This window comes from Perca flavescens, chromosome 6 (assembly GCF_004354835.1).
Source record: "Perca flavescens isolate YP-PL-M2 chromosome 6, PFLA_1.0, whole genome shotgun sequence".
In the NCBI taxonomy this organism is placed as follows: Eukaryota; Metazoa; Chordata; class Actinopteri; order Perciformes; family Percidae; genus Perca; species Perca flavescens.
The window spans coordinates 23,629,494-23,645,001 of NC_041336.1; the positions used below are offsets into that span (position 1 = coordinate 23,629,494).

General features: G+C 39.4%; 1 protein-coding gene across 2 annotated transcripts in view; it reads left to right on the forward strand.

The window, feature by feature from the left end:
- col14a1a (collagen, type XIV, alpha 1a) overlaps window positions 1-15,508 on the forward strand; it is a 131,978-nt gene that overhangs the window by 25,397 nt on the left and 91,073 nt on the right. For both annotated transcript variants that reach the window (XM_028581088.1, XM_028581090.1), the window contains exons 6-8: window positions 14,587-14,742; window positions 14,985-15,104; window positions 15,272-15,436. In XM_028581088.1, coding sequence (XP_028436889.1) covers window positions 14,587-14,742; window positions 14,985-15,104; window positions 15,272-15,436 — 441 coding nt within the window. The remainder of the gene's footprint in view (window positions 1-14,586; window positions 14,743-14,984; window positions 15,105-15,271; window positions 15,437-15,508) is intronic.

The following is a 15,508-nucleotide window of genomic DNA, read 5'->3' on the forward strand; positions in this document are numbered from 1 at the left end:
CCCATTTTTCTGGTGGGATTTTCAAGTGTAAAATATTGCCAAATTGCTGATGTTTTGCTAACGTTTGCAGTGACTAACGTTACACTCTCCGCTAGCAGAACAGATTGCAAATCAGTTCTTCTTTACCGCTCTTTTAGACAGAAGTTGCCAGTGGCAGCACAGTGCAACTTATTGTGTAGGCTACTGTTTGAGATCAGGGAAGAATAATTGATTTACGAGAAAGCGGACATTTTATCTGGGTGAAACAACTTGAACGTTTTTTTACAATACTGATATCTCAATTTGGCAAGTCAAGGAAAGATATGCAGCAAACTTAAGCTTGTCATCTTTGGCTGCCTATAATCAAAAGGATCCTGGCTAGTGTGTGTGAATCTGTATGTGTGCATGGGTGTTTTTTAAGCATCTAAGTAATTTGGTTTGAAGTTGCTTGGATGTGTTTTAAAGTAGAGGGGAGAGGGCTTTTAGCTAACAGAAACTTCCTCCGCTCTGAGTAAAATAACTAGCTTGGCCACCCACTTTTGTTCTGAAGATACTCTACAAATTAGTTAACTGTATCTTGCAGAGCGTAAGCACAGGCTGCTCTGTAATACCGACCATCCATTCCAGGAGCTTTAAATGAAATTAATTTTATGTCTGCTCTTGGGCTGTCATTGACTGAGTCGGGTTCTGAGCAAACAGGAAAGGTTTTAAACAGATATTTTACCTTGGTTTGTAGTTCGTAGTCTGTCCAAGCTTCCCATATTGATGTCCATCATTTGTGGGTATGCACCCTAAAAGTTGGAGAGAGGCATTTTTTGCAACCTCTAAATCAATGAGTGATCTGAGCACCAGATTCAGCTGCTCACTGCTTGAAGATGTGGAGAGAATTGTATTCCTTTTTGCTGGGTCATGGGAGAAAATCAGCATAAATAACTAGGCATGCTAGAATGATTTAAAAACCTAGACTACTGTGCAGGATAGGAACAACATTCAAATTAAATCAGATTGATCTTAGAGTCAGATTGAACCAGTCATTTACGATTGTTATATATATTCCTTTTTTTTTAATAATTTATTTGGCATGTTAGGTATTTATTTGTGACAGGACAGCTTAGACATGAAAGGGGAGAGAGAGGGGAAATGACATGCAGCAAAGGGCTGCAGGTCGGAATCGAACCTGCAACCGCTGCGTCGAGGACTAAGCCTCTGTATATGGGTGTGCGCTCTACCAGTGAACTACCCAGGTGCCCCTTGTGTACTATTTTGTTAATGAAAAACCTATGTGGCCACCCCCAGAAACATAAATACTATGAATGTTTTTTTTTTTTTTAGCCATGCATGGCTCTAGAGATGGCAATGTTGGTCGGTTGGTCTATCCATTACTGTACTTTGGTCCAAAAATATTATCTACTGTATTAACAGTTAGCCATTGCTGCTGGTTTCATCCACATTTCATCAAAAATAAAGTCAGTTAGGAATTCTGCAGCCAATAACAATAAATATCTTTGTTTTGCTTATTAAAACAAGAATAAATCCATTTTTAGTCACCAGTGCATGGCATTAATATATTTTCATTGGAAAGTGGCCCTAAACAATGTTTCCTCAAAAATAATAGCCATTATTTAGACAACTGCATGATATTAGACCAGGGGTGTGTGTGTGTGTGTGTGTGTGTGTGTGTGTGTGTGTGTGTGTGTGTGTGTGTGTGTGTGTGTGTGTGTGTGTGTGTGTGTGTGTGTGTGTGTTTGTATGTATGTATACATAACTGTGGGTCAGTAGCCTCCAGTAGTAAACCAGATGGTTGCAGATGGCCCTGCAGACCATAAACATCTAAGACAGTGGTTCCCAACCTGGGGTCCGTGCACCCCCAGGGGGGGCGGCAAAGATCACAGGGGGGGCGCGAGTCTTTATCTGGTTTGAGGTTGAGGTAAAAAAAAATGTTTTGCACATGTTAAACAAATTATAATACACTAGAATATCTAATGTATACAAAAGTCTGTATGAAAACTATATATTTTGTTGTATCCTCAATTTTCCTGCCCCACGGCATCACTATTTTATGAATGAAACATGCCGGAGAAACAGTGCTGATAACTCCTCTGTATCAAAAAAGAAAGAGAGGCTCTATCTCGAGAGTTACCTCAACTTCGGTTTTGGGTGGGGGGGGGCTCAGCTTTTCTTAGACATGAGTAGGGGGGGCGCCAAGGAAAAAAGGTTGGGAACCACTGATCTAAGAGATACTGTAAGTCTTCGCTGGTTTCTCTAATCAAAGCATTGAAGAAATTCCCGTCTTCTCACCATTGACAGTGAGTTGTCACCTGGCCCACTTTTGAAAAGAAGCTGTCTAAATGGGTTTCAGTTTAACTTTGGAAAAATAACCAGATCTTAAATAAACTACATTGCGACATGTTTTAACAATTGCACTCTTTATTGTACTTTTCTTTACTTAAATTAAAGTTACTTAACTAGGTCAATGTTGGTATCAATACCACTCCACTCATAACAATTGTCAGCTTGCTTTGTGCATTTGCTTTGTAGCTTTTGTACATAAAAAAATCACAGTACCAGGCCAATAACATCCACAAACAAGTGGAAATCATTGAGCAATAAAGGGCAAAAGCCTCTTCTTTCCTCCATTCTACGGTTCCTTTTTCAATACATATTACCTAATAGGATGTGAGCCAAGTGTTGCCTTCCTCACTCTATGACTGAAGGTTTAAACCAGCACTCACACATGCAGGCACACAGATTGAACCCAAGGGACAGACACAGTTAAAGTTGAACTGAAGGCCAATGAGATTCTGTTGACATTCACCACTCTGATAGTGAAAGAGATGGAAAGAGTGCTCTAGTATCCATCACATCTGCAAAAGGTAACAAACACACCTGGAGAACGAGGTTTCTATTTTATAGCCAACCCTAATTCCTAACATTATCATTTATTTCAGCTTTGGCACTCTCTAGATAGGTGTGTGTATGTGTGTTCATTCTTCCATATTTATCACGTTGTAATTCCCAGTTTTAACATTCATGTAGTCTATGTTTCTCCATCTCATTGTGCATGTGTGTGTGTGCATATCTGTATGTGTGCCAGTGTGTCTTGCTTTATTTATTGCCCTATTAGTTTCCAGAATTACAGTTATAGACTTCCTCTGTCATTGTGCATTTTGCCCTACAGTATATTTAATTCCTAGCCTCCCCATTCAGTCGGTGTGATGTTCAGTGGCTACACAGGATGTCAAAGGTTTATGGCCAGAGAGATGTGTCACAATGCTGACAAATGGCCAGAAAGACTGAGTAAGGAGGCCAAAACCGTTACCACAAATGAAAGGAGACAACTACAGTGAATAGCTGCAGCCCGTTCAAGTACGTGCTGGCTGCAAACTAACTTGTGAATGATGCTATCAGTTCCTTTGAATGCCTCTTAACATTACGTCACTTATTTCCATTTGAGAGTAAAATGAGCCAGATATGTGTGTCATGGCTAAAAAGCATGAACGACTCCAAGAAATGTAAAATGAATGTCATAGATGTGATTCACAATTGATGAAAATGCACGGTTTCATTATGAGCTGATGTGTAGTGTGAAGGGCAAAGTAAGATGAATGTTAAAGAGAAAGTATTTAAAGAGAAAGTATTAAAATAAACCAAAATGAAAAGTGAGGCAACAAAAGGTGAACTCAGGTAAATGTCCCCCAGAGATGCACATTTTGTCTCCATTTGTCTAATCTCACTTAATGCTTCACAACGCAAGTTGTGTTTTACATTTTGTTTTGGACATTTGCCAGCTGCTGAATTATTCCTGTTGAGAGGAACTAAAGAGAAGAAAGAAATATCATCCTCACATACGCTGGCTGTGCGTTCAGAGACTTGGGAGTCGATTAGCCATAACTCATTGGGACGTGTGTTTGTGTGTGTGTGTGTGTGTGTGTGTGTGTGTGTGTGTGTGTGTGTGTGTGTGTGTGTGTGTGTGTGTGTGTGTGTGTGTGTGTGTGTGTGTGTGTGTGTGTGTGGACTAGCCAGACTTCGGTGCTTGTCCTTGATTAAGTAAGGGAGTTCATGGCTGAGTTGACATGTGTGTGTGGATAGGCTAATGGCATTTCGGTCTTAGTGGCAAGGACTCCTTAAGTGCAGAGGTCAATCAGAATAATTAGCATCCACTTCTTCCTGAATTTTCCCAGCTATAGCTCTTCTTATCTCCCTCTTCATGTTCACAAATATAAGTTATATCACACTGTACAATTATGTGACTGTGGTATGAACGACACAACTTTGGCTTTACCAGGTTTTCTGCAGAAACCTGGTATGTACTGCACATGTAGTTCAGCCAGAAATGAGCCAAATTGAAAATGATGTGATTTTAAGGAGGCAAAAAGCACTGTGCATGCAACAGCACATTTTTACATAAAGTTTATCTTTCACATTAAATATATAAACTACAATAGGATAAGGTTATTGTAGAAAAAACTGCAGTTAAAGAAGAATAAATGCAATACCTAGCTTGACATTTCATATGTGTCATTAGAAGTGACACATTTAGAACCAAAGTATACCTTGAATGCCCTTTCATAATTTACTAATTTAGCCCCTCTTCTTTTATTACCTCTTCATGCCCTTTTACACGCTTTCTGTTTCTCCACTTTGTTTTACGACCTTTCCTCTTTTGTCCCCTAAGCTCTCTTCCCTATTTTGTCAATCCTGTCCTTTTTTCTCGATCTTTCCCCTCTTTGGATCTCTATAGTTTTACTTTGTGGTTGACAAAGCACGTTGAACTGTTGTTTGAGGCACATTCATTGCTCAGAGGATTGTGGTTTAAAAACCGATATTGTATCAATAGTGGAATATGGGCAAATCATAGCTTTGTTTTGCATACATTTCCATGATTTTTCAGTGGCTTGTAATAACTAGTTTAGCTGCAGTAAATCTTCCTTACACAGTTTTCTGACTACCACAGAAGTGCTAAAGATGACTGTACCTTCTTTTGAGTTGATGATTATATACATCTGTCAAATAAATAGTTGCTTGCTTGACTAAGACTAACCACGAAATAGAAACAGGGTGGGCTGGCAGGCAAACTGTCCCTCCCGCAGAATTAATAAGTAAGCCAGTATTGTATTGAATAGTGACAAAAATAAAACCTTGTTTGAGAGCCACACCCATCTCTCTGAGGTTCTTACAATGTGTGCATGGAGCTAAAAAATAACCAGACATGATAAGAGGGACTCAACTTTCCACACAGTTCAACAAGTGTGTTTGTGTGTGTGTGTGTGTGTGTGTGTGTGTGTGTGTGTGTGTGTACCAGACAACGAGATTAGAGGGAAACAAACAGAAAGAAAAGAGCAAGGCAAGGCAAACAGAGACAGGTAGAGATGGAGCGACAGATTCAGAGGTAGGGAGAGAGACCGTTTATAGACCATGTTTTGCTTTCAGCATACATATAGAGTTTGTTCTGTCAGAAGTCTGTGTATTCAGCGAAATGGAACAGAACAAGACAGTGGATTAAAGATCAGGAGACCAAGCAGGGAAATGTCTCCGGTGGAATGTCACAAACAGCTGTCAGATTACACCTTAAACCCCACTGGAACACACTACTTACACAAACATACACACACACACACACACACACACACACACACACACACACACACACACACACACACACACACACACACACACAGGCCCACAGGCCCACAGGTCTCACAGATGAATATGAATTTTTGCGCCCGGCCGAGTTTGGCTGAGTTGCTCTGAGGGCCACTGAGCAAACGACAGTTGTATCAATCTGCTGCCTGTCTCTTGATTGAACAAACAAGCCAATAACACAAAGAAAATCTGGTTTATTTTTTGTAGTCTCGCTTTGCCAAACCCTCCTCCAAAGCGCGCTGAAGGAGAGTCTGGCTACTCAGCATTCTGGGATGGGAGGAAAATGTGCTCTGGTTTAATGGCATTGCTTTAAACCAATCAGAATTGTTATGGGTGGTAATAAACTCCGCACAGAGCCGCTGAAAAATAGTTGTGCGAGAGAAAACTCAGATTGGACAAATAGTTTAGCTAGCTGTCTCAATTCACCATGCAGAGATCTGAGGAGCAGTTAGCTAACCATAGTCCTCATAAATACACAGAATTTAAAATTCCAACACAAAGAAAGCGGAAGGAAACACAATGCATCCAGCAGAATTTCCTGCAGTACCGGAGCAATCCCGTAAATGGAACGCGAAGGATATAGACTATATGTGTTGTAACCACTGCAGCTACTACATTTTTATTTCTTAGAAAAAAATAGTTTTTCCAAGCAATATAGTCAGATCTTTGTTTTACTGGTGTATTGATTATTTTCCAATGCCATTGTTGTCAGGATTTTGACAAAAACAATCTCACCTTGAGGTTCATTTAGTGACTGTTCTGGAAGTTTTGTTCATATCACATTAACTTGAATTGTAGATGTTTAAATTACCATTTTTCTGTGCACTTTTGTCCATGTTGATTTAATAGTTGAGCATTAAAGTTCATTCTTGACTTTGGAAACTGCATTTGACAAAACAATTCTCATCTTTCACAATCTTAAGGTCCAAGTAATGCTCTTTCTTAAAGCTATAGAGCGTAGTTTCTGTTGCCCCCATGAGGAATTGTAACAAAACAGTCGTCCACATCATACATGATGATCGCCCCCCACCCCTCCCCCACGCAGTTGCTAGTAGCCAAGGAGGACATGGACATTTTAAAAACATGATGGACTCTTCAGAAGAGGTAATTATCTTCACTTGAGTTTTTGCGCACGAAAATCGCCAGACGCCACAATCTTCTGAACATAGCCATACTGAGAAATACAGAGAGAGTTGCGTGGAGCTGATAGTCTTAATTAGCATTGTAGCAACTCATTTGGCAATGGCTTGAATATAACGGATGATCATATTATCAAAAAGTTACGCACTAAAGCTTTAAAAGACAACCCTGACATATTGGGGGAAAGAAATACAGTGACTGTCTTAATAAAAAAAAATTTATAAAAAAAATATAGTATTTATGATGTCTTCAGACAACTCCAAATTATAAAAATAAGTGCCCCACCATTATATCATTTTAAAAGTCTGCAGGTTAAAAAACAACAACCGATATCTGTGATTTTCTTGTTGGTTGGAATTCTTAACTAAATACTCATTCATATATTTTCTTCCGGGAAGTGAGAATAATGGAATTTTTGTCTCTTCTTTGGCACATGGTTAAACAGGTAAACACTAAGTTATGATATGGAAAACTGGCCAGCAAGGTCAGTTTTTCCCTTCATTGAGTCTGTCTCTTTAAATGCCATCCACGCGGAGCACTTAGCAAGGCACACCTACACATGAGCAGAAGAGGTGGAAAGGACAGACTGTATTGATTTAAAGTGTACATTTTCTCTATAACATAAAGGAAATTGCTGATATTGAAACAATAGGTTATACATTATAAATAGCAGGCAGGAGAAATAGATCTTATTAATATCCATCCTGAAATGATATATTGAGGAAACATTTTATAGGGGTTCACAAAGAGAGAGGCAGTGTACTGTATAATATTCCCATTTCATCATTTCACGTAAGTGTGTTTGAATACTGAGTGGATTATTACATCAAAATCAAACATATCTACAACTATTTGGGAATAAATGTCCAATTATTTTTCTAATAAATTTGCCTTATCTTGGAGGGGCTCTTCTAAAAGCAGGTTCATGGGGGGATTAAACCTTTGCTAAAAGAATAAGGGAAATATTCTCACTAATGTGGGGACTGTCGCTGCTACTCTCCATCTATCTGCATGCCCGTCACTGTTCTTAATGTCAATTCCAGACACTGAAACACAATCACAGTGGTGGGGGAAAAACTTAACTAGAGAGAGATTGAAATGACAGTACACTCTGTCTGATCCCTGGCTAAATAGAGGTCAGCAATAAATCAAGGCTGGTTAGGAAGAACTACTGTTAATGAGAACAGAGTAGAGGGAGGACGGAGAGGGTGGAATCGTTTTGGAATCGTTTTTTTTAAACAAGATAAGAGTGTGTGTTTGAATATGTGCTGTGTGAGTCTGTATTTATTTGGTTGTATATTGTGTATACATTACTTTCCCAACGATAGCCATATGTTGGAGTGTGTGTGTTACTTCCAGGGAGTAGGAGATTACAAAGCAATCTGCTTTGCTTTAATCAATCTGGCCTGTTTTGCAATAACATGTAGCCTATACGTGCATGTGTTTAAACCTCTGTGTGCTTTATTTGTGTGTTTGTGTACTGCTACAGTACAAGTTTTACTACTACTTACTGTTACTTCTACTATTTGCCTATAGCATCTCTCTCTTGTAGCTCCCAGTTCCGTCTTTATCGCTGTCTGTCTTTGCTCTGCTACATAGAAGTTGCAGCCAGCCAACAGTGGCTTCCATTGTTGCACACACATTTTTAACACCCATATCTCAACTCCCACACAAGTTAATTCAATTGTCTAGGAGCCACATACTTTTTCCCACAGCACTGCAGACTGCACTGTGGACTGAGTTGTAAAATGTGGTCCCTCACTCTCTCGTGGACACCAGGTGGACGGTCTGTCTAATCATGTGCTCGCATGCCAGTTATTGTGGGTGCTTGTCCAATTGTGTTCTTGCATGTAAATAGGTTTGGTGATGGCAGCGCCTTTTTCTAATTGCATACTTCTATGCAAATAAGGTTCAGATGTAGTTCAGCCAACCTTATGGTTCACAAACCATCTGCAAATTCAGCTTGATGACATAAAATGTTTGAGCAACACTGGTAGGCTACAGGGCTTTATGGTTTTGTGCCTTTTCCGTTTAATCCATTAAAATGACATCATTTCAACATCAACATTAGAGCCTTTTTTACAGATGATATTTTGTCATGTCACAGAAGGAAAAGCTCAGGTTTAAAAGAATTAACGACGGCTCAATTTAATTTGGCTGCTTCAATTTCAGGGTCCTGGTAGGCCTATTGTGCATGCTGGCTCACTGTCACATTGTCATGGTTTACTGGGACAATAGAACAGAATGGAGCCATCGTTAATGTAATCAATAAAACCTGCTGTGAAAAACGCCTTTAACATCAGCCGAGGTCGTGAATGGGTGTGTTTACCTGATTGTAAGGATAAATTTATTATGCTACAAATGAAACCACGTATTTCTGGTTATACAAAGACAATTGCCCATATGTTTACAAACAACCGGAACATTGGTTTCATTTTTGCATTTGCAAACAGCAACAGCTGTTGAAAATAATGTAATGTAATTTCTTTGCTACTGTTACTAGCTACGGTTAGCAGCTAGCTATGCTAGTCACGTTTAGCTATCATAACCAAAGTAAATAATACATTAGATATCGAGCCATAGACTAACACAACTTTTGGACACAGAAACATTTGCTGATTAGACATACACTGTCTTGTTTATGTTAACACTGTCTTCTTGCTTGATTTTTGAACAATGTTTGAATTAAGCCAAAGAAAGTTGGCTTTCAAACATAAACACTTTGTTTTGATTGATGTCCATGGTTAAACCCACTGTAACATAGTAGGCAAGTAAAGCTCAAATACTCGGTTCTGTCGTGTATACCAAGAAGTCATTTTGGTTGACTGAAATGAGGGTTTCCGCTCCAATAGCTGGCTGAGGTGTAAAACGCTCTCCAGCAGAGAAAAGGAAACTAGCCAAGCTCTTCTGCAGTAGTAGTATTTCTGCCATCCATGATGTTAGAAACATAAAAAGGTTGTTAAATGTAATACAGATACAGGGGTTTGGCAAATTATTCAGCTACAGATATGTCATCTCATGACTAATACACTATGTGCAAATAAGTTCAAGGGTTGGCAAGTGTCCGTTTAACTCTTACCTTTATCCTAGCATCAAATCTGACCTTAACTGTAACGTATCTACCAATAAAAGGCCTGTAAATTTGTCAGCACATGATAGGATTTTCCAATTTTTTTCTGTCCTCATATGAACATTTGCATCCCCTTATGAATAGAAATACAAGAACACACACACATTATAGTAGTGACTGACATGTCTTGTGCTCTGCCATATCAGTTTGTTTTAGTTAGTGGAGTTTAGGAAAGATTTCTGTGCCAAACAAAGCCTGTCTTTTATTAGTTAGCCGCAGAGATGGACAGAGTGACATGAGAGAGAGGCAGAGAAGAACAGCAGTAACCATAGACTTGGACAAAGGAAAGACTTGGCATCACAGAATCTGTCAATATATCTGTTGTATTTTATCAAACCCAAATACAGCGTGCTGCTCGCTCCTTGGTTTTCTTTCTTCCTTCTTTACTTGTTACCCTTCCTCCCGTTCACACTTTTTTCTCCTTGATTTGCACACAGACCAACCCGGTCTCATGGCAGGTCGTGAAATAGTCATGTTGCACAGACACAGTTAGCCACTGTTCCCCAGTAACTGCACTTTGACCTGCAGCAAAGGCGTTAGACGGGAAGAGAAAAGGGCGGAAAGAGGTAGAGAAGAAGAATGGTAGATGGGGCTTAGAGGGAGTAGTAGGACCTTTGACAAGTCTGCTATTGTCTGGCAGTCAGACAGAGCAGGGGAGAGAGATTCAATAGCAGCTACAGTACTGAGATAACGGAAGCATTCTCGCTGACATTGTTTGGAGGGAAACACCATTGTGTGTGTGTATCCCTCTGTCTCCCTTAACTATATTCTTTGTGTGAATGTGTTTGTTCTACACACATCTGCAACATGATTGCTGAAGTTATTCTGATGTGATAGTGGATTATTTTCTTAAACACTGAGGATATTTCATTTTTGAAATTGTCAGTTCATTACCAAATCTATTCAGATAAACTCCACAGATGGGTGGAATTGTTTTGTTACAAGACATGAAGTAAAAATAATAATAAAATAATAAAAATACATGTAATATTTAATTAACACAAACCTACATTACATGTTCTGTAGCTTAAAATAAATGAGTACACAGATACCAAAGTCTTGCAAAAACAAATACATTAAATTAAAAGAAATTAAATTAAATATTATGCTTTTTGGCTTTCCCCCTTTCCTTTATTGTGTTATATACCTTTTGTGCATGTTATAGGTTTAAAAAGTGAAAAAGTCCAAAGTCCACCCACAGGGACTTACCATCTCCAACAGAAAACACTGTTCACAAACTGCTCCAAACAGCTCTATTGTAGTCCAGCCTTTACTTCCGTGACAATAATAAGAAATAAAAATACCTTTGTAACACACGTTAATGCTTGCCTAGCTGATAGCGTGGCACGCCATGGGCACGCCCTCATACTCTGCAACTGACTGGCTAGTAGTCCTTACTACTCATGTGAAACTTCCAACAAAGATGGAACAGAAGTGCGATGCCTCACTCGGTAGCTAAAACGGAGAGCTCAACACAGGGTGAAAAGAGGAGCTGCAGCAATGTGCAGTACAACAAAAATATATTTTTTTTTTTTTATAAATTAAGCCACATAAATAGCCTGGATGTCAGCTGAACTTAGCCCTGCCCACAACATGGGACTTGATCAGTTGTGGAGCAACTATGCTCAAACCAGAGCAATTCGGATGGGCGGGCTTTATACGATGATGGACAGATGATCAACAGTAATGTAATCAACCACGTCACCAAACAGCGCTTTGGTTGAATTTGTTTATAACAAAGATGGCTGCTATTGCGTCTGTTATAGAAGATATCGACAGCGCATTAATTTTAAAAGAGGAACAGAGAATCGTGATCACGTTTGTATACACATTGCCACACCTGTCCACACAACATGGAAACTGCCGCCTCTGCCTTTGCTCTGTCGAAGCCTGCCTTTGACTTGCAGCTTCTGTGACATCTGTCTCCGTTGCTCTGATTGGTTGTAATTGAGTGCAGAGGCATTTTCTTTCCTGGTTTGGTTGAAACAAGCCCCAGAATCACAGCCCAGTGGAGCAGTATCAGACTCATATTCTGACTAGAATCTGAGTTTGACGACGTCAAGCTACCACATAAACCTATTCTGATACAACCTCTAAATACAATTATGAACCTGAAAATGAGCATAATATGACCACTTTAAAGTTTGTAAGGTTCTTCAGCGACTTCCATTTATCTGTCCAGTCAGTTGACTGGCAGAAAACTGTGCATAATGTAATGCACACACTCATATGAAAACACGCAACCTGGGCAGAATGAAAAAACAGTAAAATCATGACTCAAGGTTTTATGTTTACTGAGATTGATTGTCTACATTTGGCAATTATGGAAGTTTTTTTCTCAATCTATATAAGAATGAATGGCAGCAAATTCTTTCTTCAAGGAAAAACAGCCCTCGATCACCAACTAAACCGACTGTTTCCAGACGTCAGGGGGGATAATGTTAAGGCGAGGGGCAACCTTGATTATTGGTTCATGTGTAAAACACCAGTGTTATGAAGGACGTTCTCAACACTGCCAACCAAAGACTATGGAATGACCAGCGAGCTGTAATTAGCTGTAATTACGACCCTCTAATCCTTTGTTTACCATCTCCTTCGTCTGACTTGATGTCTTTTCACATTGCACAGAAACCACTCTCCCTCTCTGACTCTTTCTTTCTTAACCATTAGGTTCATTGTCTCTTTATTTACCCAGAGTGTCAACAGCAGTTACTGTAGATACTAACACCCCCTGAATGTTTCTTGCTTTTTTATCATAGAATAGCTCCTCAGCTTTTCCTTGTGTATATTGCTTTTAAGGGAGCCTTCCCGGTGCTTAGTCATGGTTCTTTCTTTCAATTCTTTAACCTTAAAGTTTCTTTAAAGGCCAATGCGTGTTTGTTTTGTAAGAAGTGAAACTCAACAAAGAATAATCTTTTCCCTCTTTGGCTTCTCAGCCTTTTTGCCATTTTGCTGAAACTCTCTTTTCAGTGGGATAGATGAATAATTAAAATGATTTTCTTGCCCAGGTTAAGCCACCTTAGTGGCCATCATATACTGTCAGTTGTTTGAAAGAGTGCTCTTCCTCCTTAAAAAATGTAGGACATTTGGGCAAAATAAACACCTGTGACCAACTGAACCCTTAAGGATACATTCATAATCATCTTGGCTTTTTCAAAACATTAGCAGAAGAGTATTTTATAATAGCACGTCAGTCTTTTATGCTATGCATTTGCAAATCAAAGATTGTCATCAGCTATCTCTTGTTTCTTGTCTGCCGTCTGTAGCAGATGGATGGTTCAAACAGTGAGACAGACACAGACAGCGGACAGAAGGCTCTGTCTGGAAAATCACTTCTTGAAACGAATTCCTACATGGCTTATTGTTACACTATGTGTCTTTTATGAATTTCAATCTTGAGATAGTGTTGGCCTGACATGATAGCCACAGGCGGTACAATAAATGTTCCATATATCTTTCCTGGGAAAACAAAAACAAAAAGATTGCTTGCCAAAATACTGCAAGTCTCAGCTCTTTCTATGTTCCATCTAATGTGTTGTTGTTCACTTCAGAGCCATTCATGCTAGTGTGGATTTCTGACAAATAGCCATTAGACTGGGGAGGATAATTTTCCTTTTGCCACCAAATAGCGTCTTTACTTTTCTTATTTGGATTATTTTACAGGTGATAGTTGACAGTGTACAGAGAGGGGAACACAAGGAAAACAAAATTCAAACAAAGGTTTTGGGACTCACCCAGGACATTGCAATTACCCAGTGTGCACCTGCGCCACAAAATTAACATATGTTGCCAAAGCATAGTGAGAAAACCTTTCACTCTGCGGTCCTAATCGAGATATTAAAAAAAGCTAGTCCCTTTTGTGTTCAGTTTGGATTGATTTTGGTAAAATTATTAACCAGCAGCAGTTGAATAATCTACATTGACTCATATGATATCTCTCCACTCTGTCATCTTTGTATTAATATCTTAAACTTACTTTTGTGAGCAGAAATGCAAAGTAATAATTCTCATTTTCTACAGTCAGCATTCTCTTTTTTGCCTTTTTTCATTAAAACATAAATGTCCAATCTGATCAGCATGTTTTGGATTATTCACTATTACTTTTGTAGACAGACGAGGGATTATAATACAGTTTTCAGTGGTTGTATTCATTTTAAGGATATCATACAGGCCAGGGTGACAAGATATGCAGTTATGGAATTATGATAAATTAACTAATTAAATGTGTGTGTGTGTGTGTGTGTGTGTGTGTGTGTGTGTGTGTGCCTGTGTGTGTGCATGACTGCTTAACAATATTGACTCATATATATCCTCACTATTATTTTCAGGTGGAGATTTTGCTTTAAAGCTGTCTTTCAAGTGAAAAATGAGTTAGTTTCCGACAACTTGTTTAGATATTAATTTCAGGAAGAGGAGGCACCACAGAGTTCAAAGGAGGGTCTCAAGATGGCTGTAGACTTATATTGTGTGTTTGTATTACTGTATGCAAATGAAATTGTCTGTGTCTCAATAAAGAAAACCTGAAACCTGTAGACTTGTGTGTTTTCTGAGTTTTGGCTGAGAAGCCTGCACATCAAATAGTCAATGGAGTTATCTTTTCAATTACCCTTTTATTAGTTCTTTACTATGTCTGTTTGACCCTGACTGTAGTCAAGTTAAAATTAATGTCAGTCTGTCTTTTCTCCTACTTTTAGTTGATCAGTTTGTGTGCCACACTGAGGCCATTGCAGACATTGTGATCCTGGTGGACGGCTCCTGGAGTATTGGTCGGCTCAACTTCCGACTGGTCCGCACGTTCTTGGAAAATTTGGTCAATGCCTTTGATGTTGGCATCAATAAGACAAGGATAGGTGGGTCCCTGCTACTTTCAACAGATGGGCACACCATGGTACCAATATGGTCTTCTCATGTTTGTGTCCATAATTCCCCTTTTTGCTTCAATCATTTTTTTTAAATGTTTGCATATCAGCTTTATTGTATGTGTGTGTGTGTGTGTGTGTGTGTGTGTGTGTGTGTGTGTGTGTGTGTGTGTGTGTGTGTGTGTGTGTGTGTGTGTGTGTGTGTGTGTGTGTGTGTGTGTGTGTGTTTGTAGGGCTGGCTCAGTACAGTGGTGATCCCAGGATAGAATGGCATCTAAATACTTTCTCCGCGAAAGATGCCGTCATTGATGCTGTTAAGAACCTGCCATACAAAGGAGGAAACACTCTCACAGGTGCTATATTTTACTGATACTGTTTTGATTTGTTTTAATTTCCCTTTCTTCTTTTGTTTTTGCTCTTAAATGGCTTTTTCCCTTTTTTTCTGACTTTCTCCTTCCATCCACCCTGGTGCCTCTTCCCCATTCATCCCTCTTCTCGTTCTCCCTCTGTCTCTTTCCAGGCCTTGCATTGACCTATATCCTGGAGAACTGCTTCAAGCCTGAGTCTGGCTCACGGGTGGGTATACCCAAGATTGGGATCCTCATCACAGACGGGAAGTCCCAGGACGATGTCATACCTCCTGCAGAGAGCCTGCGAAATGCTGGGGTTGAGCTGTTTGCTATTGGTGAGGGAGGACACAAACACATACACCTCCAAAAGACATTAAGTCTGAGGAAGAGTCAGATCTGTGCAGCAA